We start from the raw sequence: 25,428 nt of genomic DNA, 5'->3' as shown, positions 1-25,428 counted from the left end.
GTCTCTGCCTTCAGCTCAGGTCATGATCCCAGGGTCCTGGGATCAAGCCCTGCATGGGGCTCTCTGCTCAGCAGGGAGCCTGCTTCCCCCCCTCTCTCTGCCTGCCTCTCTGCCTACTTGTGATCTCTCTCTCTGTCAAATAAATAATTAAAATCTTAAAAAAAGAAAGAAAGACAGACATAGAGTAGAAAGAATAAGAAGTCTCTTGAATCCAGATTCCATCCCTTTTCTCTGATGAGGAAATTGAGGCTCAGAGAGACCTTAGAGAGGTCCACAGACCCACAAGCAGCACACGGTCAGCAGGAATTTGAACGCACGTCAGTCTGTAGCATCTGAACTCCTAACCATTACCCTTGGGCTGGATTCTCTGTTCCCACATTCCCCTTGGGGGCGGGGCTGAGGGTTTGGGAGGTGTTAGCACGGATAGAGAATGGAAGGGAATATGGGTGGGCTTGAGGTTGCCCAGGGCTGATGAAGAGCAGGACACAGGGAGGAGGAGAAGGTCGACTTCTTTGCTGGGAAACTGGAGCAGGCACAGCCCAGGCAAAAACCTGGGAGCTTAGGAGCTTCAGCTCTGGAGGTTGGGTTATAGCAAAAGGAAACAGGGAAGAGGAGTGTAGGGAATGGCTTTGTTATCTCCAGCCAGGGTCAAAAATTGAGCTTGCAGTGTTTTGTTCATTGTGAACAAACCTGGGACTTTAGTATGCTGCCACCAGGTGGCGGTGTAACTTGGCTGCTCACAACATTGACGTCCATTAAAATAAAAATTTCAGTCATTTTTCAAAAAAGATAAAAGTCTAAAGAATTAGATTTATACATTTTGTCAAATAATTTTTTATTTTTATTTTTATTTATTTTTTTTAAAGATTTTATTTATTTATTTGTAAGAGAGAGAGAGTGAGAGCGAGCACAGGCAGACAGAGTGGAAGGCAGAGTCAGAGGGAGAAGCAGGCTCCCTGCGGAGCAAGGAGCCCGATGTGGGACTCGATCCCAGGACGCTGGGATCATGACCTGAGCCGAAGGCAGCTGCTTAACCAACTGAGCCACCCAGGCGTCCCTCAAATAATTTTTTAAAATGAAGATATTTTATGAAGAAAACATCTGAATATAAGTCAGTTCTTTCTTCCTTGACCTTTAATTTTTATCTATCTACCTAACTCTAAAACATCTGCCTGACTTGGGTCAACAACTACAGCACATTGCTAATGTTTTTATGCCAACTCAACATACTGGAAAGATCAGAGAAAGTGGAGTCAGCTTCATCCCTCACTTCAATTAGCCCAACTCCAGAGGTAGCTGCTTACCAAACCCCAGATCACCCCACATCTGTACAGCAGACTTTCCATACACCGCGGATCTCCTCCCACTGGGTTTTAACCCTTTTTTTTTTTTTTTTTAAGATTTTATTTATTTATTTGACAGAGATCACAAGTGGAGAGAGGCAGGTAGAGAGAAAGGGAGAAAGCAGAATCCCTGCTGAGCAGAGAGCCCGATGCGGGGCTTGATCCCAGGACCCTGAGATCATGACCTGAGCCAAAGGCAGAGGCTTAACCCACTGAGCCACCCAGGCACCCCTGGGTTTTAACTCCTGACTCCCTGCCACATCAGAAGGTGAATTCCTCCAGGCAGAGACTGTGGCCCATGTATCTCTGTACTTGCCCCAGATCTTAACCGTAATACCTGTCACATGGATAATGACCAGCAGTTTGTTGAATGAATAAGTGAATTCCCATTTCACAGATGAGGAAACTGAAGCCCCAGAGGGGAAATGATGATGATGATGATGATGATGATGATGATGATAACTGATATCTGTTATGTATCTACTATGTGCCAGAAATGTGTTAATTCATTTAGTTTCCACAATAATTCTAGGAGGTAGATACTAGTATTACACTTATACGTTAGGGAACTGGGTCTTAGAGACATTTGGCATGGAGAGATGAGAGCAACCATCATCCACCCATCCATCCATCCATCCATTTATTTATTTAGGAAAGTTTTGCTGCAGCTAGATGCTGGATATCTATGGGATCCCTGGTCCATGCTAGGCCCTGTGGTCAGTGAGCACCAGGAAAGCACTGCCCTATGTTCCCTCTTTACCCTGGCCAGCCCTAGCATGAGGCTCTTCACCCAATGCCTGGTATACAACCTGTGGGACGCCCACCGAAATTGGCTCCTGCCATCTTGAATCTCCCACCCAACCAGTGGCAGGTTGGGTGGGAGAGAGAACAAGCGCTCTTTCGCAGGAGATGGGTAATGTTTCTTCGCCTACCTTTGGCCCTGGTTGAGTTGCGATTCCATCCCTGAACCAATCAGGGAGGACTGAAGGATGCCATTGGTAGATGACTCTACCCCCCGGAAGTGGGCAGGTGTTCATTCCAGGCCTGGGTGCAGTGAAGAGGGTGAGAGAGGCAAACTCCCTAAACAAAAGGCAGGGTCCGGGTGGGAGAAGGCAGGTAGATGCCGGGAGGTGGCCACACCTGCCACTCGCTCCTGTTGCTGGAAGCTGAGAACTTGCAGACAGATCCCCGCCTCCCTCCAGCCCCTCCGGGTCAGGGAAAGCAGCCTCCCCTGCCTGCTCCTCCTCTTGTTGGCTGTGGGTGCTCGAGCTCAGACCAGGCCTCAGTGTGCTCACCTGCTCAGGGCTGTGGGGAAGGTCCAGCGGAGGCGAGGCCCAGGAAGGCACCTTGCCCCCTAGACCCATCCTTGCATGTGCTTGGTGTTCTGAGAGGGCTGAGTCACAGCCCCTCTGCAAATCTGTGCACAAGACCCTCGCTCTGACTGCAGGAAGGGTGCTCAGAGAGCCTGGGAAATTGGGGGCCAAACACTTCTCCACTTCTTGCCTGTGTGATCCTGCCTCCCTGAGCCTCAGGGCTTTCCTCAAGCCTTTCCTCGCCCATGAGGACCAGCATCCCCAGATTGTTGTGGGAATAAATAAGCAGATATGGATGTGGGGCCTGGCTCAAGGGAGTCTCTCAGAGAGATTTTCTCTACTTGTTGGGAGGACGTGCAGAGTCAGGATGGCAGAGAATCAGGAGGCTCCCAGTCAGATTCTAGTGCTCATTCTTTGGATGACCAGCAAACATTTATTGAGTACCTACTATGTGCCAAGCATGATACGGAGCCCGAGGGATACAGCAGTAAACAAAGCAGACAAAAATTCCTGCCTTCCTGGAACTGGCATTTCTGTCAGGAGGGACGAACCACAAAATCAGTTTAAAAATTTAAATATGATAGATAACAATAAATACTGAGAAGAATAAAGCAGAGAAGACAGAGACTATTGGTTAGCTGGTCAGGGACAGGCTCTTAGAAGGTCATATTTGAGTAAAGATAAGAAGGAGGTAAGAAAATAAGTCTAGAACATTCTAGAAAGAAAAAAAATAGAACTGTTACAGGCAAGAGGAGTCCAAAGAGACATAACGACTAAATGTAATGTGATATGCTGGATGGGATCCTGGAACAGAAAAGGGACATTGGGTAAAAACTAAGGAAATCTGAATTAAGTACAGACTTGGTTAATAATAATGTATCAATACTGGCTCATTATTACAGTACTCATGTACTGTATTAATGTAAGATGTTAATGATAGGGAAACTATATGGGGAGTATACAAGAACTTCTGTACTATGAGTTTTTCTGTACTTCTAAAACTAACCCAAAATAAAACATTGGTCAAAAAGGGGGTCAGCATGGGACGCCTGGGTGGCTCATTGTGTTAAGCCTCTGCTTCAGCTCAGGTCATGACCTCAGGGTCCTGGGATCAAGCCCCGTATCAGGCTCTCTGCTCAGCAGGGAGCCTGTTTCCCCCTCTCTCTCTGGCTGCCTCTCTGTCTACTTGTGATCTTTCTGTCAAATAAATAAATAAAAATCTTTTAAAAAAGGGTGGGGCAGCAAGTGCAAAGGTCCTGAGGCAGGAGTGTGCCTGGTGGGATTAGCAAGGAGGCATTGCTTAAGGGAGAGTGGAAGGTAAGGAGGTCAGACAGTTAGGTGGGGGATAAGTTGTGTGCAGGCTGGTGGGACATTCCAAGGACTCTATCCTTTGCTCCAAGGTGGCTATAGAACCACTAGCGGGCTCTGACATCTTTGGACTTGTGTTCCAACAGCATCCTTCCAGCTGCTCTGCTCAAAGTGGACCATGCGGGGCAGAAGTTGAAGCAGAAAGACCAGTGAGGTGGTTCCTGCAGAAATCCAGGTTGGAAAAGATGGTGGGTGGAGGAGGCAAGAATGGGTTGGGTCCTGGAAATATTTTGTAGGCTGTAGAACTGACTGGATGTCAGATGTGGGGTGTGAGAGAAAGAGAGGAGTCAAGGGGGATCCCAGGACAGCCTGTGCCACTGGAAGGATGGAGGGAGACAGATTTGGGTCAAGTTAGGAGCTCAGTTTAAACAGACTGAGTCAGAGGTGCCATGAGACATCCCAGAGATGTCAACAGGCATCTGGAAATACAAGTCTGGAGCTGCGGAGGGAGGTCTAAGTGGCAGATTATGAATGTGGGAGTCGTCAGCAAGGAAACAGAAGGGAAAGCTCTGGAAGCCAGGGTGGGGAGATCCCCTGGGGCGAGGCAGGGTGAATGCTGGCACTGCACATGCGCACATGGTTACTTAACACACATGGCTGCTGTCATCCTTGCAGCCACCTCCCCAACCCACTTCTTGAATGTTCCTCCTGCATCAGTGGGGAGGTCAAGGGCTACCTAGCGTGGCGTCTGGCAGGGGCGGGCCCTCCACACTCCCCCACCAACCTTGTAACCTGGGAGCCTTTGTCATCACCCCATTTGACAGACAAGGAGAGTGAGGCACAGAGAGTTTAGGGGACAGGGCCCCCACTTTTCAGCAGAAAGCATCTTGGAAGTGTTGGGGGTCACATCGAACCCCTCAGTTCTCATAAGGAATTCAGTTGATTCAAAGTCAGGGCTGATCAGTGGGCAGAGCAGCCTCACCCACAGGGCCTCCCCAACCGCTGTGCCAGCCTGCGCGGTGCCCGAAATGCCCCTGCGGGTCCTGCAGTGTTTGAGACATCTGTGGCTTCCCGTGGCAGCAGCTGGAGGGACACGCTGTCCGCAGAGGGAGCGGTTTAGGTTGCTGGTAGTACCCAGGGCCCAGATATCCAGAGGCCCAGAAGCCACTGCATGCGTTCCCGAAGCCAGTTCCGGCAGAAGGGCTGCCCGGGTGCCCGGAGGGATTGATTTCTCCTGCTTTGGGGCTCCCCTCGAACTGCTTTGGGCAGTGGCATTCTGAGCTAACACAATACTGGGAGTAACGAATTAATACATGTGGTTACTTTTGCTTGGGGCGGGGGACCCCTCACAGATGGAGCTCACAGGAGAGGAAGGCATCAAAGGGACCAGGGCAGAAGGCAAGCTAGGACTTGCTGCCTCGGGCTTTGGCTCGAGCCCCGCAGCTCGCTTGGTATCTCCTCAGTACCAACCTGTTTCTGGTGCAGCCTGCGGTGGTCACAAGCTCCGTCTCCGCGGGGAGCAGCACGTCCTTCCCCAGGCTCTTGCTCTCCATCCCGGGGCTCGGCCCAAGGGGAGGGCCTAGAACACAAGCTTGGACTCTTTCTCTGGATTGGTCAGCAGCTGCTCTGGTCACAGCCTCCAAATCTCAGGGTTTTGTTTGTTTCTTTAAGATTTATTTGAAAGAAAGAGAGAGAGCACCAGCATGAGCAAGAGGAGGGGCAAAGGGAGAGGGAGAGAATCTCAAGCAGATAATCCACAAAGGATGAAGCCTGATAAGGGGCTCGATCCCCGGACCCCAAGATCATGACCTGAGCTGAAATCAGGAGTCAGCCGCTTAACCGACCGAGCCACCTGCATACCCCTTTTTTGGTTTTGTTTTGTTTTTGGCTCATAGGCACGAAGGTTGGCTTCGACCCTGCTCACCTCTCAGCCAGGCATGGCCTGTGTCTGGGAAATACTGTACTGGCAGAAAGAACAAGAAGCTAACCTGAACCACTCAGGCAAATTTAAAACTTCTGCTCAGATTGGGCCCGTGTGATGTCCACTCACATTCCATGAGCCAATTCGGACACCCGGGAGGGTGGATGGATCATTCTCTCAGTGGGGACGGAGTGGATCACTGGGAACAATGATACAAGTCTTCCGCGGTCTCCTGACTCTTGCTCAAGACAGACTGGGTCATGGACTCGTTCACCCCAGGGCCAGGGCCCCGGCCCGCTGAGCAGCTTCTGCCTCCGAGGGCCCAAGCTGGCAGCCGGCTCTCTTTCCCAGCTGCCTTCTCAGCTTCGAGACAACCCCGTATGTGCTCGCCTCTCTTTCCACTCAGTCCCCTTTCAGATTTACGCCGGCCACAATCTGTTCATATGATTCGCAATATAAAATACCTCAGATAAGAAAAGAACACATAATAACAAACTTGAAATGATGCTAGCAGGATTTTTTTCTTGGAAACCCGAGGGCCAACAATTTAAGTTGGTGAAGTTCAGTGGGATCAATGTGGTTGGCGAGGGGAATCAGGACAAGAGCCTGCAGGGAAGCCCAGGGGTCACAAGGAGGAAGAGAGCTGACAAGGTTCTCCACAGGGAAGGTGTGAAGACAGACCCCCCCCTCCCCTCACCTCTCAACCTGGCCAGCCCAATGCCTTAAGTCCTGGTCCGCGGGTGCTCTGTGAGGCCCCAGATCCCAGCCAGGACAGAAGCTTCCACTTTTACCCTCCAGTTCCTAGTTTCTTAACCTTGGCTGGGTTAGACATCTCTTGGGAGTTAAACAACAACAACCACAACGACAAAGCTGTTGCTCCCCAGCCCCGTTAATTCAGGCTCCTTGGGGGCCAGGCCTGGAGACGGGCATTTTTAAAGAGCTCCCCAAGTGACTATAATGAATAACCAGGGTTGAGACCTGAGGCCTACTTCCCCCAAGCTCCGCAAAGCATGGAGAGGGACATCAGCCCTAGGATTTCAGATCTACCAATATTTCATCAGAAAACAAAACAAAACAAATCTGGATAGTACTCCCAATTTTTAAGTGTTAGCTCAAACTGCTTCAATTCTATGCAGGCCCAACCAAATGTATCTGCAAACCACTACATAGGAACGTCTGGTCCATAAAGTCTCTAAGTTTTAACATCTCTGGCCTGCTCCCATCTGCTCGGCACACAGTTAGTGGCTAAACCAGGGTGATCCGGGGAAGGACCGGAGTCTGAGAACACAGCAACATTGACTGGGACTCGGGGCTGTGCTTGGTCTGGGTGTCAGGCCACAAGCTTGGGCATCAGGGGAACTACAGAGAGGACAGAGCCCTCACAGGTCATCATCCCTTGGTCCCAGCTGGACCCCCCCTGAGCATGTGGCCTACTGGGTTCCACACCCCTGCCCTGCCCCCAGCAGACACCTGGACAGAACCAACCATGAGGAGAGGGGGACATGTCCCATTTGGGGTTTCTCTTTACCTTAAGCTACTCACCCAAGATCCCCTTTGGGCTGTTGTTGGCTTTTTTGAGTTGTTTTTTGGGTTTTCATTACATTTAAAATGTGTTTTTAAAACAAGTATTGCCTTTTATTATAAAAGTAATATTTATTACAGAAAATTCAGAATAGAAAGCATGAAGAAGAAAATGAAAATCACCTATAATCTTAACTGTCCCTTGGATTCTGAGTATGGAAAGATTTCAGGGTGTTCTGAAAGCAAGCCCCTCATGCGTGTGCTGAGAAGGGTCCCCTCTTAGGGGTACAGAGTTCCATTTCTCGAAAACTGGGAGATTCGACACCTTCAAAAGGCTTATTCGTCAGACCTTTGATACTTGTCAGAGACCGATTTTGAGAGTCTACCTTGTGTTTTGGATCAACACTTCTCCTTCTTGATCCATAACAACAAAGATTACAATTAGAAAGAAATCTTTAGGGGAGAGCCTCTGCGGCCCAGCGGCACGGCCACTGGAGGACTGAGAAGACCCCTGGCCAAGCCCGCAGGTGCCCTCTGGTGGCAGCTGGAGGGGATGGCTTCAGGCAGGGCTAGGCGGCAGGGCAGTGGTTCCCAGAGTGGGGTCCCAGGATCCAGCCTCAATGGGGAACCTGTAAGAAACAGGTGTCATCCTAGACTTCTTGAATCAGAACACTGGGGGTGGGACCCGGCAATTTAGGTTTTAACAAGCCATTCCGGTGGTTCTCATGAATCCTGAAGTTTGAGAACCATTGTTCTAAGTAAGTACAGGCCTGGTCCCAGATAGCGTATTGCAATTGCATAGGAGAACAGGGAGGCCAGACACATCTCATAAAGGTCACTGGCAAGCTGTCTGGCCTCCCTCTCAACCCAAAAGCGCGCCTGGCGCTGCAGAGGCAGGAAAGACGGGTAGGCTGGGCTGTCTCCAGGCAAAACAAACCCTTCTTGGGTTTCTCGGGTGGGGCTTAAAGGCCACAGCGCCTTGTGTGAAGCTAAGCCTGGGATTCTTAGGACAGAGGTCAGAGCTACACTGGCAGGGTGATTCCAGAACCCTATGATGCCCATCCTGAGGGGATGTAAGATTTGAACCTCGGGCAAAGGCAGAGGAGCGAAAAGCAAGCCCTGAGACAGGAATGAGGCAGGAACAGAGTAAGCCCAAGGAAGAACGGAGGCAAGAAGAGAAGGGTGGCCTCTGTAGTCAGGTGGGAAGAGATCTTCGAGACATTCATTTAACCTTCCTGGAGGAAATGCTTGACAATTCGATTACTGTCAAAATGAAAAATCCCCACACTGACTCAAGAGGCACTGGGGCCAGCACTTGGGGAAGTCAAGTCTGAGACACCAGCTGGGTGATGGATGGATGGATGGACGGGCCCAGCAGGTTCCCTGCGGCGAGGTTTCCCTGACAGGGAAGCGAGTGTTCTCCGCGCATCCAGCTGTTTAGGAAATCTCTGCACCTGGCGAAGTCAGGCAGGCGTTTGTAGAGAAAAATCTGACAAGAAAACAAAGTTTTGGCAGAAACCAGAGACAGGCAGATGGAAGATGTCATGAAAATATGCCACTTCAAATTTTCCCGTCTCCTTCGAGAAACAGTTCTGTGTACGCCATCATTCTAACAGTACTGCTCGAGAGGCACTCTGTTAAGACATAGTCGTTCAGATTACATGTCTAACCTATTCACCTGTTCCCTCGGTAAAGGTTTCCTGAGCACTTAACTACGTAGCAGTCACTGTCCTGGTTTCCAGGGTTCCAGCAAGTAAGTATACAGACACCCCTACTCTCACAAAGCTCACACGCCCATGAGGGAGGGGGAATAATACACAAAACCAGCAAAATGGGTATAGCCCAGGGCTCTTTGTCTCCAGCTTGCCCTCATCTTCCAAACTCTTAGCTCTGATTTTTCAAAGCCCAAGTGTTGGCTTTTCCTAATCCAGAAGAGAGGGAGGGACAGTGTTTAATCTTCAGGTTGGGGAAGTCAGCTCAGGATGGGGCTTCTAGCCCATAAACACTGCAAAGCAACTGGAATCCTCTGGCGATCTTGCTAAAATGCAGATTCAGATTGGGGGCGCTGCTGGGGAGAGCTCTCCAGGGAGTCAGGTTGTGGGGGAGGGAACTAGCCCCAGGAATAGGAATTCAGCCTGCTCCCTGCCCAGCCATGACTCCTTGCTACAGTTCTGGACTTGCAGCTGGGAGGCCCTGGATAGTTTGCAAAGCACTCTTACGTGTCACCTAGTTCTCACAGCAACTCCTTCCAGGAGGCAGGGCAGCAAGGAACTACGCTCCTTAAAGGTGAGGGCACCACACCCAACCAGAGAGGTTAAGGGAGGTCACGGAGCTGGTAGCTTCGAAGCTGAGAGCAGACTCCCATCTGTGTTTAGAGGGCTTGGCTAAGCCACCAGGCTTCGAAGCAGCCTGGAGCCCTTAGAGCAAGGAAGCCAGCTCAGAGGGGTAGGTAGGCACTGAGAGAAACAAGGCCAGGCACTTAACCGGCTGGGCCTAGCTGCCACAGCCCAAGTCACCTGACCACACTTCCCAAGATGGGCTTCACTGAATTGGCTTCTGGGTAGGCTTCAGGTCTCCTGCTTTGGCTCCCTCTAGTGCGATATGAGTTGGCCAAGAAGCCATCGGACAGCAGCCTTGAGAACATTCGGCAGTCCCGGGTGGCTGGCATGGGCCCCTGAACAGAGCCAGGTGAGCAGGGCGAGTTGGGATGGTTAGGAGAGGACTAGTCCCTTCCTTCAGGCCCGGAGCCAGGAGGAATTGTTTGTTTCCACTTTATAGGAAAGATTATCACAGAGAATGGACACACGACAGCTATTTCCTTGTCAAGCTGGGGGACTGTCAATAAAGAGAGGTTATTCAGCTGGTGAAAACACACCCAGCCGGCTCCTTCTGTAAACATTTAACCATATAGAATGGCAAACACGGCTTTAAGGCAAGTCACCAATTACAGTGTACTAAGAAGTGGAACCCCTTTGCCATGGGCCTAAAACAACAAAGAAAACAACTAGAGATTTTCTTGGGGGAAAAGAACGTGCCAGTGAGAATGCTGTAGGCAGACACGTCCCTCCATTCCTCCGGGGAAGGTGAAGGCAAAAGCCAAGCCAAGGTGCTTCCCTGCGGTGGGAGTGGGGGGCGGGGAGCCCTGCTCATGGCATTAAGTGTGGTGTGTCTGCAAGAGCTGAAGTGGCTGAGACTCAGGAAGGCCATCCAGCAACAGGGACGGAGGGTGAGGTGCCAAGAGCAGAATTTTCCAAAACCAGAGCCAAGATCAATTGTAACAATGGCCAAGAGAGGAAAGCAGGGACCAAGAGAGGCAGCTGGCTTCTCAGAAGATGAAAACAGACAAAGCCTCTAGAAACACAGGAGGACTTAGAAGTGGCTATCTTGGAGGTCAGTTCAGGATCCAGAGCAGATAGGAAACCCAACAGACTACTGGTCACCAAGTGGCCCCAAAGATTCTGGAAAATGGGAAGGAAATTTGCTCTCAAAAGATTTTCTTGCCAACTACCTTCCAACCCCACCCCTAACTTGCTTTTTTTCAGGAAAGGAGGGTTGTACCAGAAAACAAGTTAGCAATGTGGTTCAAACCATATGTGAGGGAGAAAGAAATTCCAGGGGTGGGGGGTGCGGGCTGGGAGGAGAGAAGGATGGAGGGAGGGGAGGGGAGGGGAGGGGAGAGCATGAGGGAGAGAGAATGAGAATGTATATATCTTAAGCTGGACCAGAACTAAAACCAACTTGAGACCGTGCATGGATTCTTCCCACATCCTGTTTCTGCCCCCGCATGGGCCGCTGCCCCGGACAGGGCGCTGAGATGAGGAGAGAGCAAGAGTGACCACCGAGGGCCCGTTCAGAACAGTCTACCTTGTCGTCCCTCCTGCGAAGTTTAAAAAGGCAGGAAACTAGTTTTATCTGTAAGAAAATGTTTATTCTTTTGAACCCCACAGGGGAAAAAAAAAAAAAAAAGAATGCAGCCAAGACCACATGTTTAACGAAATAGTGTCCCAAAAGGCAGCAAAACGGGGGGAACCTCAACACAAAGTCAGGGACAATTTTCCATGTTTTTGCACAAAGATGAAAAAAAAAAACTATGACAATTCTGAGTAACACTTCCATGGCGACAATTACACAAGATGATTCAAAAATGCAAAATGGCAGCAACATGCACACCTGGCTAAAGCTAGAAGTTTTTTTTAACCCCAAAATAAGATCTGTGATTAAAAGGATGATTCTTTTTAATACTTCTATTCTGCTGACTCGCTTGTCCTACTTAATCTGCTTTAAATATGACACATGCCAATTAACAGGAAATTTGAGAAGACCTATGTCCTTCCAGAATCCATGGCAAGGAAGCAAAACCCATCTATTTGGTTTCTTAAATTTTCCTCAGTTTCCCAATACAATTTTGCTTTGCCCCTCCCTCTCCCAGCCCCTCCCCCCACCCCACCCTGGTTCTTAAACACTTCCAAAAGTTGCCAAAACACTTTTCTACAAGTGTCTAATATACACTTGAAACTGAGATCTTTGTGCAGAGTTTTGAGTTTAAAACTCTTAAAAAAAACAAAAAACAAAAAAGAACTCCTTGGCACAAGAGCTGAGGAATAGTCAAGTTTCTTTTAAATCATCAAACACAAGATGATGAAGAGAGGAAAGCACAGTTAAATGAAATGAAATTTTTTTTTAAAAAAAACAACCCAAACCTAGAACGGCAGCTTTTTGTTCGCTGTCCTTGCAGTCTCTGGCACACAAACACCGCCCGGCTCCCTGTCCCAAGGTGTTGGCCTCGAGACGAGTCCAGAACACCGTGTGCTTTCTCTGAAAGGACATGGGCTGGAGCGGCAGAGGTCATGAGCCCCCGCTACCTGCCAGTTTCCAGCAGGATCCGCAGTGAGCTCGACACAGAAGACAGATGATGGTAAAGGGGGCAAATAGTTTAAAATCGTCAAGTTTCCTCTTGAAATGTCTTTTCCCAAGGCACTGCTAGCAGTTTTCTAGGACTGAACACCCGAGGGGAATAGGAACGTTTCAGACACAACCCCGGGGACACGCTCATAGCTAGTCTCATGGCCTCACTCCCCTCGGCTTAAACGACACTCCCGGAATTTGTTTGGTCCTTGGAGGGGTAATCAGCTTTTGTTTTTTGTAATATCAAGAATCATCTTCTGGAATGCAGCTATAAAATCAAAGCCGTGTGAGGTTATTAACCCTTCCACTCTAGAAAGGAAACGGTTTCATTAGCATCCCATGCGAATCCAAAATGCAGGTTTTGCTTGCTTATTTAAGAACAAAACTAAAAGGAAGGATGGAGAAGCAAAAACCTTGCTTTTTTTTTTTTTCTTCTTCAAGAGGAAACTGTAAGAATACATAAAAGGCAAAATTGGCTATTTGAAATCCAAGAGTGGTTTTAATGTATTGGCCGAGAAAAATAAACTGCAAAGTTCTGTGAGGTCTTCTAAAAATTTACAAGAAAAACTGATGGGCAGTTCTAATCAGACTCGGATGTTATCTTCCCCCCCTTTTTAAAAACGACAACATATACAGTCCCACAAAATACAATATAAACTTTTTTTTTTTTTTTTTTTTATCTTGACTGCCAGAGATGCTCCTTTGTGATGCCTTCTGGTAACCAAATGGTTGGGCAAAACCCACGGCTGGTCTTCATTTCTTCAGGGGCTGGTAAACAGAGGCATTGGGATCGAGTCCAGAAGGGCTGGTCTCCACAAATTTGGAAGAGTAGTGGGGGGAAACGGGGCTCAGGGGGCTGGTGGCGGCACTGTATGTTATGCTGGGCATGACGGCCATGACTTCAGCTATCTTCTGTTTAAGGTCCTTGATTTCCTGGTCTTTCTGAAGAATTTGTCCTGGAAGATCAAAGACCCACCATTAGTGAGAAAGGAGGGCGCCTAACACAGTGCCCTTGTCTCGGGCCCATCCCAAGTGCATTTCGCTCCAACTCTGACTGGCTTTGACAGTCTGTAAGAGTAGGAGCTTTTCTCTTAAGGGCCAAATAGTAAATATTTAAGGCAATGTGAGCCACAGACTGCCTTTGTCATTTTCTTTTCTTTCTTCTTCTTTTTTTTTAAGCCTGGAGAAATATAAAGAACATTCTTAGGCCACACGTGGTGCAAGGACAGGCAGCAGGCCACATCTGGCCTGTGGGCCATGGTTTTGCAGGTTTCTGGAAGGGGACTCTGTGTAGGTGCAACAAGCAAAGAGATCACTTTAGGAGCCACGTTCTGAACATGGCGGTGGCCATGGCAGCCAGAGGCGCTGCGGGTTTTACACTAAGGCTGCACCTCTTGAGCTGGACTGTTTTCCTGGGAGGCGGGTCTCTGGGTGTCAGCCCCAGGCACACAGGACAACTGAGGCCGCAGTGTCAGTCCCCGCACCTCCACCCCCAAGGGCTCTGCCGGCAGATACAGGCAGACACACCGAGCTCTGCAGCAGCTGCCCCCGGGGGGCTCCTATGTGACTCAGCGTGCTCGCCCCTCCTTCTTGGCCTCGTGCCCCTCAGCCTGCTGGCCCGCTCTGCCCCTGGCCGGATGCTCTCACAACACGGCAGCACATCCCACCCTCGCTCACCTGGCTTAGCTTCTAGATCCCACCAACCCTTGCCTGCCTTGGACCACTTCCCTTTCCATGCTTTTCCTGCACTGTGTTCACTCTGAGGTTTCCACTTCCTCACAAGGCTTTCCCTGACCCTCCCTTCTAAATCAGACCCGACCCTGCCCCCCAATTCCTAGATTCTCAACACACCCTACACTCGCCTTTTTGTTACTTTCTTCTAAAATAAGGTAATAAGTACAGCGGCTAACGCACCATTCTAAGTACTTAGACTCATTTATTTAGCACAATGACCCTAAGACATGGGATTTATCATCATCATCTTCATGTGTTTTACGGATGAGGAAACTGAGGCAGAGAGAGGCTGAATGACAGAGCCGGGACCCAGGTCTACGCAGTCTTGCTCCAGAATCTTTACTCCTACGGCCTTCTTCCGTGTCTTGTAACTATTCATGTGGGGATGACTGGCGTCCATCATCTCTCTGGTGGCCTATGAGCTCCATGAGGGCGGGAACTGTGTTTACATCTTTACTCCCTGCTAGATCCCTAGTGCCCAGCCCAGTAGAAAGCTGAGGCTCTGCAAGTTCCATATCTTGCCAAGAGTCAGTTATTAAGAGGCAGAGCAAGATTTAAATCCCGCACCCGTATTCCAAAGCCCATGTAATTTCCATCACGCTTTGAAGTTCCCTGGTCTACTCGGGGAAGGACACTCAGGAGTAGCCCCTCGGAAATTTAAATGCTTAAAAAAAAAAAGAGAGAGAGGTTGCATTTGAGTTGCACTCATTTTGAGTCCTACGGAGGATGGCAACGGATCTGAAATGGAACGAGAGCGCGGTGGCATGTTTTTAAAAAGAATGTAGGGGAGATGAAAGTCATTTTGGAACTGGGGTGAAACAAATGATATTGAAGGGAGGAAGCAGAAAAGCAACAAGGGGTTTGATTTGAATTACAAAGTTGGGTCCTTATTAGAATATTCTGAGCCTGACAGTGGAGGGAAGTAGTGGGGGAGGCAGCAGAGCCCTAGAAAGCAGCTGCTCCCTCTGAGGCCCTTCATGTCCCCTCGGCTTCAAGTTCACATCAGACAGCCTCCCTCCCTTTGAACAAAATAAGCCTCAGATGAATAAAATACCTAATAGCATCTGATACGTGATTACGTGAACCACTCTCTTTTTTTTTTTTTCCAGGCAGATTTAAGTTTGATTTTTTTAAATCAGCAACATGCAAACATTTCCAGAGCTTTTGGAAAAGGCAATCCTTTTTGCTTTTTTGTTGCTTTACAGAATTCCTAGGCTGACAAGGAAGCTTGGGCTGTGCTGGTGAGCCGGACTCCCGGCGGCTAGGAAGGAGACCAGGTGCTCCTTCCCTCCAGGGGCCAGCTCCCCGGAGAGGACAAAGCCAAGTCAGAGATGGGTGGCTACTTCACAGCAAGCCGAGCCAGGAGGGCAAAAAAGCCAGTGTATGGTCAGAAGTTCAGCTTGAAAGCAGAATTCCTAGACACCTTCTTTTAAAATGCTTCTTCTAGAATGCTTTCTCCGCCAGACCCTCAGCCTGCTTTCTTCTTGCTCTGCCCCCTTGCACAGTCCCAAGCCACTCCTACGGCTTTGCTTCTCACAACTTCTATATTCCTCCCCCCTTCCTGGGGTTTGGGCCTCTCTCTGGGATTTAGATGGCAAATTTCGACTTCCACCAGGCAGTCAGGAAGCCACTGCCAATCAGAACATCTCCAGCCAAACTCATTCTCTCTTCTCATCCTTCAAATCTGTCCTGCTCTTTTTCCTCCGCTCCCGGGAACTTTATCCTCCCGCACCCCTCGGGCTCCTCCACTTTCCTTCACTCCTGCCTGCACCATCGCCCCCCCCCCTCTCCCACATGCCTCATCTCTTAGACAAGACAGTGCCTGCTTCCTCACAGGTCCCTCTGCGTCCACACAATCTCACCTTCCAATCTACCTTTCGCATTGCAATGCTAAAATGAGGGCAGAACACCCCCTTCCTCCTGAGGATCTCGGGAATACATTCCCCACGACGGCTTCATTTCTAGTTCTCCCGATCTCCCACATCCTCCAGCTGGGGCCACTGGACTGCTCATCTGGACATTCTCAGCTTTTCTTGCCTTGGCTTACACGATTCCCTCGGTAACGACGTTCTTCCTGGCTACTCTCTGTTCTCAGAACTCATCCTTCAAGGCCCACTCCGTGTCCCCTCCCTTATGAAGCCACCCCTGATCTCTGCTCTGGCCTTTCCAGCCCTCTACCTCTACCTAAAGGCAGCAGGCCTTTCTGCTTGGCTTGCCCAAGTGCAGTAATTCTCACAGGGTTCACAGGGTCCAAACCATCTTTGTGAAAATAATAACACATCATTTGACTTCTTCACACACATTCCCTCCTGGGGGTAAGTGAAGTCTTCCAAAATAACATGCAAGTAAAATTACAACAGACTGAACATAGAAACAGAGATGAGAACTGAAGTATCTTCTATTGAGCCAGAAATTAAAGAGGTCTGCTCAATGTAAAACAATGCCATTTTTCTCAAAGTTTTTTTGGTTTTAGAAAATAGTTATTTTTTATAAAAATATGTTAACAAGTTATATGTTTATTATGTTATTTTAAAGATAAATTAATACTCGTTTTAAAGTTTCAATTTCTAATAGGTAACTACTGATAGATATAACCCACTTGAAAATAAATCTCCTTAGGGCACTTGATAACTTTAAGAGTGAAGGGGTCCCTAAGAACAAAAAGTTTGAGCACCACTGCCCTAGTAGATCCTTCCACTAGACCACATCTTGTTCATCTTTATCTCCCCTTTAGCTTCTAGTACAATGCTTCAAATGCTCTTTGTTAAAAAAATTTTTTAGATTTTATTTATTCATTTGACAGACAGAGATCACAGTAGGCAGAGAGGCAGGCAGAGAGAGAGGAAGGGAAGCAGGCTCCCCACTGACCAGAGAGCCTGATGCAGGGCTCGATCCCAGGAACCTGGGATCATGACCTGAGCTGAAGGCAGAGGCTTAACCCACTGAGCCACCTAGGCGCTCCTCAAATGCTCTTTACGTACCTGCTGAAATATTCTTTTCCTAAGTCCAATTGTTCGAATACCTGTTTCAGTAATTTATTGCTGGCTAATCAATTTCTTGGACAAAATTGAAATTGCTTTTCACCAGACTCTGTCATGCCTCTATTCAGAAACTTTCCAAAGCTTTCTGTGCCACTCAGAGTAAAGTCCAAAGTTCCTCCCATGGGTTACAAAGTCTGGCAGAACGTGGTTCTTGCCAGTCTTGGCTTGTTCATTCCAACAACTCCGCCCATCCCTCTGGCTGCAGCCCCACTGGCTGCCACCCCTGCTCCTTCCCCCTGCAGACTGACCAGGCTCACGCACTCTTGCTTTGAGCCTCTGCTCAGATGCTCCCTATTCAAAGGATCTTCCACGACCACCATGTGGAGCCCACATCCCCACGGGGACACACTCGCGCATCCTGCCTGACACCGCTTCGCTTCCTTCCCTGCCCGCACCAGCATCTGCTCCGCTCTGTGCTTGCTTGTGGCTGCCTGCCTCTCAGGGAGCCTCAGGGTGCCTGGCATACAGGAGGCCTCAGGAAATACCCAATGAGTGAACAGCCAGCTCCCCAGAAGCTGCTGCCACCACTCCCTGCTTTGTAACCATGTAGAACCCGCTGCCGCTCAAACACATCAGGCCCTTCTGGCTTCCCTGGCCTGGTCCAAGCCGTTTCGTCTGTCTCCGTGGTTCTCTGCCCCTCACTCCTCTACACTGCATCTTCACTGGCCTGACCCCTGCTCATCAGTCAAAACCTGGCTCAGACATCAGTTCCGCTGGGAAGCAGCGGGGGGAAGCACCCAGGCTCGACCCCTGCCTCCCTGTTCCCACAGCCTTACACCTACCACCGCATCAGCATCTTTCGGTGGCTCTGCAGCTCTCTGTCTCTTCAACAGCACTGTGAGCTCCTTGAGCTCATACTGCTCTCTGAATGCCCCACACCACATATTCTCACCTCAGAATATGTCTGCAGAATGAATTAATGTGATGATTCCTAGACGTCAATGTTGGGCACCTCTCAAACCACTCAAGAAGAAAACTGTATGCCCCCAAGCTCTAAGGGACCTCTGCTCTCTGCGTCCCTGTGTGTGCGCAGCCGTCCCACTTCGCCTGGGCCCGGGGCTCTCCTACCTTGCGCGATCTCGAGCTGTCGCTTTGCGTCCCCCAGTGCAGAGAACAGGTCCAGCTTGATTCTCGTCTCTGCACTCAGACTGTTCTCCAGGTGTTGTGTTTTATCTTGCATGGCCGAGAGGGCTGACATTAACACCTCAGTATCCTTCTCGTTTTCCTTGTACTTCCGAAGCTCCTATCAACATCATCAAAGCAGCAAGATGTTACAAGACAGTTTTGGCATCGAGGTCTACAAATTAGCCTGAAATCACAAATAAAATCCCGCTATTAATGACCTGGCCCCTAGAATACAGAATCCTGGTGTTTCATGGGTTAAGACCTCACCACTTGGAGTGTAAGATGTATTTATATGATGATATGACATATGAAAATATTTTAGTAGATAAATTGGACTGTATTGGGCTGTTTCTAATAATAACAGACTGTCTCCAAATGAAATACCTTCTTATAAGCCTAACAGAAGAACCACAACTTTCTCCTTGCTGCCAGTTGCAAATGTTGCTGTAGTGCTGCAATCCAATTTGCCAAAACTCTACTCTCAACCTGCACTAAAAATTATAAAAGTGTTCATTATTTTGACAGGACATTCTGCAAAATAAGCCCACTTAAAACATCTGGTAATGTAGCCCATACACACAACATATTAATGTATATTTAATATATATTTTGTATATTTATTTAATATATATTATATATAACAGCTAACATATTATATATTTACTAAGTAATGTATTTAATAATATTTAATATAGAATATGTATTTTAATATATAACAAACTTAATACATATTAAAATACATGTGTATCTATATAGGCACTTTAATTTTTTCATTTTAAGATAGAAATCCAAACATACTACAGAGAATTTAGAAATATACTAAAGTTCAAGGAAGAAAATGAAAATCACTTAATGTTCGGACAATGTGAAAAACTTGGTATTTATTTCCCTTTCGTATTTTTTTTTTTTTTTAAAGATTTTTATTTATTTTATTTGACAGAGAGAGAGATCACAAGTAGGCAGAGAGGCAGGCAGAGACAGAGGGGGAAGCAGGCTCCCTGCTGAGCAGAGGGCCTGATGTGGGGCTCGATCCCAGGACACCGAGATCATGGCCTGAGCCGAAGGCAGCGGCTTAATCCACTGAGCCACCCAGGCGCCCCTCCCTTTCGTATTTTATAAGCATATGTGTATCTATTAGCATAAATGAAATCATACTATATGTAGTTTTGTATACAGTTTTTAAAAAACTTTCTCAACTCTTCTTTGGAAATGTAATTTTTTTTTTTTTTTTTTAATTTGAGAGAGAGGTAGTGAGAGAGAGCATGAGCAAGGAGATAGTCAGAGGGAGAAGCAGACTCCCCGTGGAGCTGGGAGCCCGATGCCGGACTCGATCCTGGGACTCCGGGATCATAACCTGAGCCGTAGGCAGTCATCCAACCAACTAAGCCACTCAGGTGTCCCTGGAAATGTTATTTTTAATGATTGTATAATATTCCTAGTTATATGTATCATAATTTCTGAAACAAATCTCCCTTTGTTAAGGTTGGATTTTTTTCACTTACATACCACTATGATGAACATCTTTGTATATCAATCATTGATGAGATTTTTAAATATTTATCTTAAGCAGGAGTTGTGAAACAGGAAGCACTTAAAAAGTTTATGAACTTTTCCAGAAAGTTATACCTCCTCCAGTGGTTATGAGGCCGGTTTCATTCATCCTCACCCAGGCTGATAATATTATTTAAAAAGTCTTTGCTAATTTCACAAAAGATAAGGGAAACAAGAGCAAAAGAAGCTAAGGGGGCAACACCAAAATAAAAAAGCTTTTGCAAAACAGAAAGGTAACCTACTGAATGGGAGAAGATATTTGCAAATGATATATTCTGCAAGGGGTTAATATCCAAAATATATAAAGAACTTCTACAACCCAACACCAAAAAATCAAATAATCTTCTTAAAAATGGGCAGAGGATCTGAACATTTTCCCAAAGAAGACATAAAATGGCCAACACATGAAAAGATATTCAATAACAATAATCCAGAAAAATGCAAATCAAAACCACAAAATCATCTCACTCCTGTTAGGATAGCAATTATCAAAATGACAAGGAAAAAAAAAGAAATAACAAGTGTTGGCGAGGATGTGGAGGAAAGGGAAGCCTTGTATACTACTGGTGGTGCAGCCACGGAGGCGCCTCAAAAAATTAAAAGTAGAAATATTGTATGATCCAGTAATTCCGCTACTGGGTATTTTCCCAAAGAAAACAAAAACACTAATTCCAAAAGGGATATGCTCCCCTATGTTTACTGCAACATTATTTACCATAACTGAGATATGGAAGCAACCTAAGTGCCCACTGAGAGATGAATGGATAAAGAAGATGCACGCACGCACACACACAAAGAGTATTACTCAGCCATAAAAGAGTAAGATCTTGCCATTTATGACAACATGTAAGGACCTGGAAGATACTATGCTAACTGAAATAAGCCAGAAAGAGAAAAACAAATACCTGATTTCACTGATATGCGGAATCTACAAAACAAAACAAAGGAACAAACAAAAGCAGAAACAGACCCATAGATAAGAGAACTGGTGGGGTGGGTGAAGTGGGTGAGGGGCTGCGGGAGGTACAGGCTTCCAGTTAGGGAATAAGTAAGTCAAGGGAATACAAGGAAGGGCACAGAGTCAATGGTGCTATAACATCATAGTGGTGACAGATGGCAGCTAGTAGCTACATTTGCATGGGGCACGGCCTGACATACAGAGTTGTGGAATTACTATGTCTTACACTTGTAACTAACATAACATTGTGTGCCAAATATATTGCGATTAAAAAAGAGGAAACAGGGGTGCCTGGGTGGCTCAGTGGGTTAGGCCGCTGCCTTCAGCTCAAGTCGTAATCTCAGGGTCCTGGGATCGAGTCCCACATCGGGCTCTCTGCTCAGCAGGGAGCCTGGAACCCCCCCCTCTGCCTGCCTCTCTGTCTACTTGTGATCTCTCTCAGTCAAATAAATAAATAAAATCTTTTTAAAAAAAAAAAAGAGGAAACAAATTTCACAGGAGATAAATGATACATACTGTTAATCTACAGGTCTTTGACGATTGAGGAGGATATATTTTTATATTCTTCTCAGCCATTTATTTTTCTTTTGTGAATTATTCATTCACATCCTTTACCCATTTTTCCAAGTATCAGTTTTACTCGACAAATTTTATCAGTTACCTACATATCAAGAGTACTAATTCCTTATATTTGCTGTAGGATCTATACTCTCCACAACTGATTTTCTCTCTCTCTCTCTTTTTTTTGGCTTTACGATTTTTTCCATTTTTTTGTTTAGAAAATCTTTCCCAGTTTCAAGATCAAATTCTAGTTTAAAACAAAATGCTTTTCTTTTCTGCCTGTATTCAACTCCACCTGAAATTTCTTTTTGTATAGTATGAGAGGAGTTTTTTTATTTTTTTAAGATTTACTTATTTGAGAGAAAGAGAGAGAGGCTTCTTCTCGCTCATGCGAGAGAGCATGAGCAGGAAGGAGAGGGAGAAGCAGACACCCCGCTGAGCAAGGAGCTTGACGTGGGGCTCAATCCCAGGACCCTAGGATCATGACCTGAGCTGAAGGCAGACACTTAACTGACTGAGCTACCCAAGCGCCCCAAGAGATGAGCTTCTAATTTTATTTTTTTTCTTAGTTATCTAACTGTTCCGAAGCCTTTTTCTGACTAGTCCTCACTGTTTCCAACCATTTGTGCTGTTTTTACTGGAGACTTTATGCTCTGTCTCTAGGGCATCTATCCTATGCCACCAACTTGCCCACAATTTCATACCAGTTCCATGTGATTCAAATTACTGTAACTTCATGATATATGATATTACTTTTGAGGGTCCCTTTGGAAAACCAAGTCCAAATACCTGGCTAAGGTACATGCTGCCCAGAAAACTGGTTGTGTCCACAGCACTGGCAGCTTTCCCCATCATGCACTGCTCAGAACTGCAATCTACAAGGCTGAGAGCCATTCAGAATGGTCAATTGCCTGGCAATGCACAGAGGGTTAGGGCTAAGAAGAGGTGCAAAAGCTCCAAAACACACTAATCTAGCCTATAACCTGAAAAAGGGAAATGAATCTACAGTAGGTCAAATTCTGGTATAAACCGTGTCAAAAGACAGTCAATATTTCTAGTTGTATTAGAATCTGGCTAATTAAATATGACTTGAATCTGCTGGACAAGGCTAGAGCTTCTTTCTGTCATAGAGACTTTGAGATGCAGTGGGATTTGGCCTATTATCAAAAGGCACCATCTTGAGGTGCCTGGGTGGCTCAGTGGGCTAAGCATCTGCCTTCAGCTCAGGTCATGATCCTGGGATCCTGGGATCAAGCCCCACGTCTGGCTCCCTGCTCAGCAGGGAGTCTGCTTCTCCCTCTCCCTCCGGCACTCATGCTCACTCTCAAATAAGTAAAATAAAATCTTCAAAAAACAAAAAGGCACCATCTCCACATTGCAACACTGGGTACACAAATAACAGGAGAACCCAAGTAGGAGAAAGTCTTTCGTGCTCCCCATACCTGAACTTTCAGTTCTAGTTCTCTGATCTGGTCTTCTTTCACCTTCATGTCCATCGTGAGCTTCTTGCCCTCTGCTTCTAATTCTCTGATCCGATTCCGTAAGGTTTCGGTACACTCCCCCCTTTTAGAAAAGAAGAGAAGAAAGGGATTTAAAAGACTAGTGGTTTACTTGTGCTGCAAGAGTGATATTTCTCTTATACTCCAGAGTCTGTCAGGTTTTAGGTTTTGGCTCAGTCTGCCCATTCTCTATTCTTTGAGAATTTCAATAATGATCTAAAATAATTAACTGGTATCTACTACGAACCAGGCACCAAATGAAGCACTTTACCATTTCCGCCTTCTTTGCAAGTGTAGGATGTATTGTCCCATTTTCCAGATAAGAAAACCAAGACCACGCATTTGTAACACCAGTCCACTCACCTCGCTGCTAGGTCACAGCACTCCAGGGATAAGAACTGAGGCTTTCTAGCTTCCCAATGCAAGAAGCTTTCCCCCAGGCTAGATGACCTGAGACAGTGCCCCCTGAGGCGAGCAGGCGAGAAGTGGATGTGGACTATCTCCAGCAGGGGGCAGTGAGCTAAAATAATTCTCCCCTTTGAGGGTCTATGCCTTGAAAAGTTCAACTCATGAAGTTGCCAGAGCATTGGGTTGCTTCTCAGGGCTGTAGGAAGAACAAACTAAAAAATGTGATGGCAACAGCCAGTCCAGAGCAGACTAACCACTTAGGTTTCAGCAACAGCCAGAGGGAGAAAGGAGGTGTCCTCTGCCTACCGAAAAGGAAGGTCCAGTGAGAGACCTACACCTTGAGATTTGCTTGAGAATAAAAACAGCCTCTACCTAAGTGAAGGTAAACCAGGACCAACGACGGGTAAGACCAAAGCAAGTAAGCCTGACTGGAAGCGAAAGGGAGCCAGGAAGAGATTGAAACCCATGTACTGATGATCAGGTGTAAAATACTGAACACTACGGCTAAGGAATTGTCATAACCTCCTCAGTGGACTTTTTGTCAGGGTAGGAGGTGCTGGATGAATGAAGGACAGTACAGGCCGTATCAGATGACTGTTCAGAAAAATCTCCTGCAAGTGTAAGTGCTTCAGAAACGTCTGCTTTGTGCAGAGGCCTGCGCTTACGAACAAACCAAACCCCCACATCCTAGGCAGGCCAGTGGCGTGTCCTGTGAGTATGCCTGGATACTGATTGACCAAGTGAGCTCAGCCATGTGCACTACAGAGTTAGCAGGGGTAGCAGGAGCATAGGGGAGGAAAGGGTTCTTTCTGGCTGTTCTCTCCTTAAACATGAAATGACAATACATCGGTTCTTCTACAAATGCCAGAACCCAAAAGAAGGCTTTTAACATGCCACATACAAAAAAGGAAAACTTAAGGAAGAATTACAGTATAATTTTATTGATACAAATTATGACAAAAATTTAAAATGAGGGGCTCTTGGGTGGCTCAGTGGGTTAAGCCTCTGCCTTCGGTCATGATCTTAGGGTCCTGGGATCAAGCCCACATGCGACTCTCTGCTCAGCAGGGAGCCTGCTCCCCCTGCCTGCCTCTCTGCCGCTTTGTGATCTTGGTCTGTCAAATAAATTTTAAAAAAATTTTGAAATGAGGGGTACCTGGGTGGCTCAGTGGGTTAAGCCTCTGCCTTCGGCTCAGGTCATGATCCCAGGGTCCTGGGATCGAGCCCCACATCGGGCTTTCTGCTCTGCAGGGAGCCTGCTTCCCCCTCTCTCTCTGCCTGCCTCTCTGCCTACTTGTGATCTCTGTCAGATAAATAAAGAAAAAATCTTTAAAAAAAAATTTTTTTTTGAAATGAAATCAACGGGGTGCCTGGGTGGCTCAGTGGGTTAAGCCTCTGCCTTCAGCTCAGGTCATGATCTCAGGGTCCTGGGATCAAGCCCTACATCGGGCTCTCTGCTTAGCCAGGAGCCTGCTTCCCCCTCTTTCTCTGCCTGCCTCTCTGTCTACTTGTGATCTCTCTCTCTCTGTGTCAAATAAATGAATAAAATCTTTTTTACAAAATGAGATCAATAATAATGTACCCTCACTCGCCAACTGTAAGCCCATAACTGACCCCCCACCACACGGGTGGACTTCACTAGTCAAAAAAAAAAAGAAAAAATCCCTAAAGTGAAATAGAAGCACCCCTCCCCCCCACAATGCCAAAAGGCTCTTAAGGATCTTCCCTCCTTGCTGGAATTCAGTTTCTGGAAATACTTGCATACTTTTCAATAGAACAGAAGTAATGCCCAATTCCCAACACTCCACAAATTCAATGGCATCTAACAGTGACTTATGTTTTGGGTTTTTTCCCCATCTTTTCCAGCTCATGTGACAGTTTGCTGATACCCAACCAAGATGGGAGCAGTCAGTCAGTAAAAAGGACTTAGGCAACCAAGATTTTCCTTTCTTCTATCTTAAGATAAAAACTTCAGAAACACATACACCTGAGAGTAGAGAGTAACGACACAGAAAGGGAATGACAATCCAGACTGGAGTCTCTCCCAGTGTTTAGAAGTTGATGGCCACACAGAAAGTGACCAGAAACCCTTTGATGAGCAGCACTTAGCCTCCTGGGTGTGAGAGGCATGGTGCCGCCCTCATCCCGCTTCCTAGATGAGGTCGCTGAGGGATGAAGCTGTTACAAGACCACGCAAGTTGCACAGATGGGGCTTAGCTAGTCAGGAAATAACACTTGGT

The 25,428-nt window shown here is 47.1% G+C and overlaps 1 protein-coding gene across 1 annotated transcript in view; it reads right to left on the bottom strand.

The window, feature by feature from the left end:
• Positions 1-12,788: 12,788 nt before the first annotated feature.
• The window catches only part of MACO1 (macoilin 1), a 62,984-nt gene continuing 50,344 nt past the window's right edge, over positions 12,789-25,428 (bottom strand). Inside the window, exons 9-11 of the mRNA XM_059376699.1 lie at positions 22,724-22,844; positions 18,155-18,329; positions 12,789-13,267 (exon numbers count right to left, since the gene is read on the bottom strand). Of these exons, the coding sequence (XP_059232682.1) occupies positions 13,065-13,267; positions 18,155-18,329; positions 22,724-22,844 (499 nt within the window). The 3' untranslated portion in view covers positions 12,789-13,064. The remainder of the gene's footprint in view (positions 13,268-18,154; positions 18,330-22,723; positions 22,845-25,428) is intronic.

Source organism: Mustela nigripes, chromosome 14 (assembly GCF_022355385.1).
Source record: "Mustela nigripes isolate SB6536 chromosome 14, MUSNIG.SB6536, whole genome shotgun sequence".
Lineage (NCBI taxonomy): Eukaryota > Metazoa > Chordata > Mammalia > Carnivora > Mustelidae > Mustela > Mustela nigripes.
The sequence above is the reverse complement of the archived record's forward strand: the minus strand, read 5'-3'. Positions and strand labels throughout refer to the sequence as shown.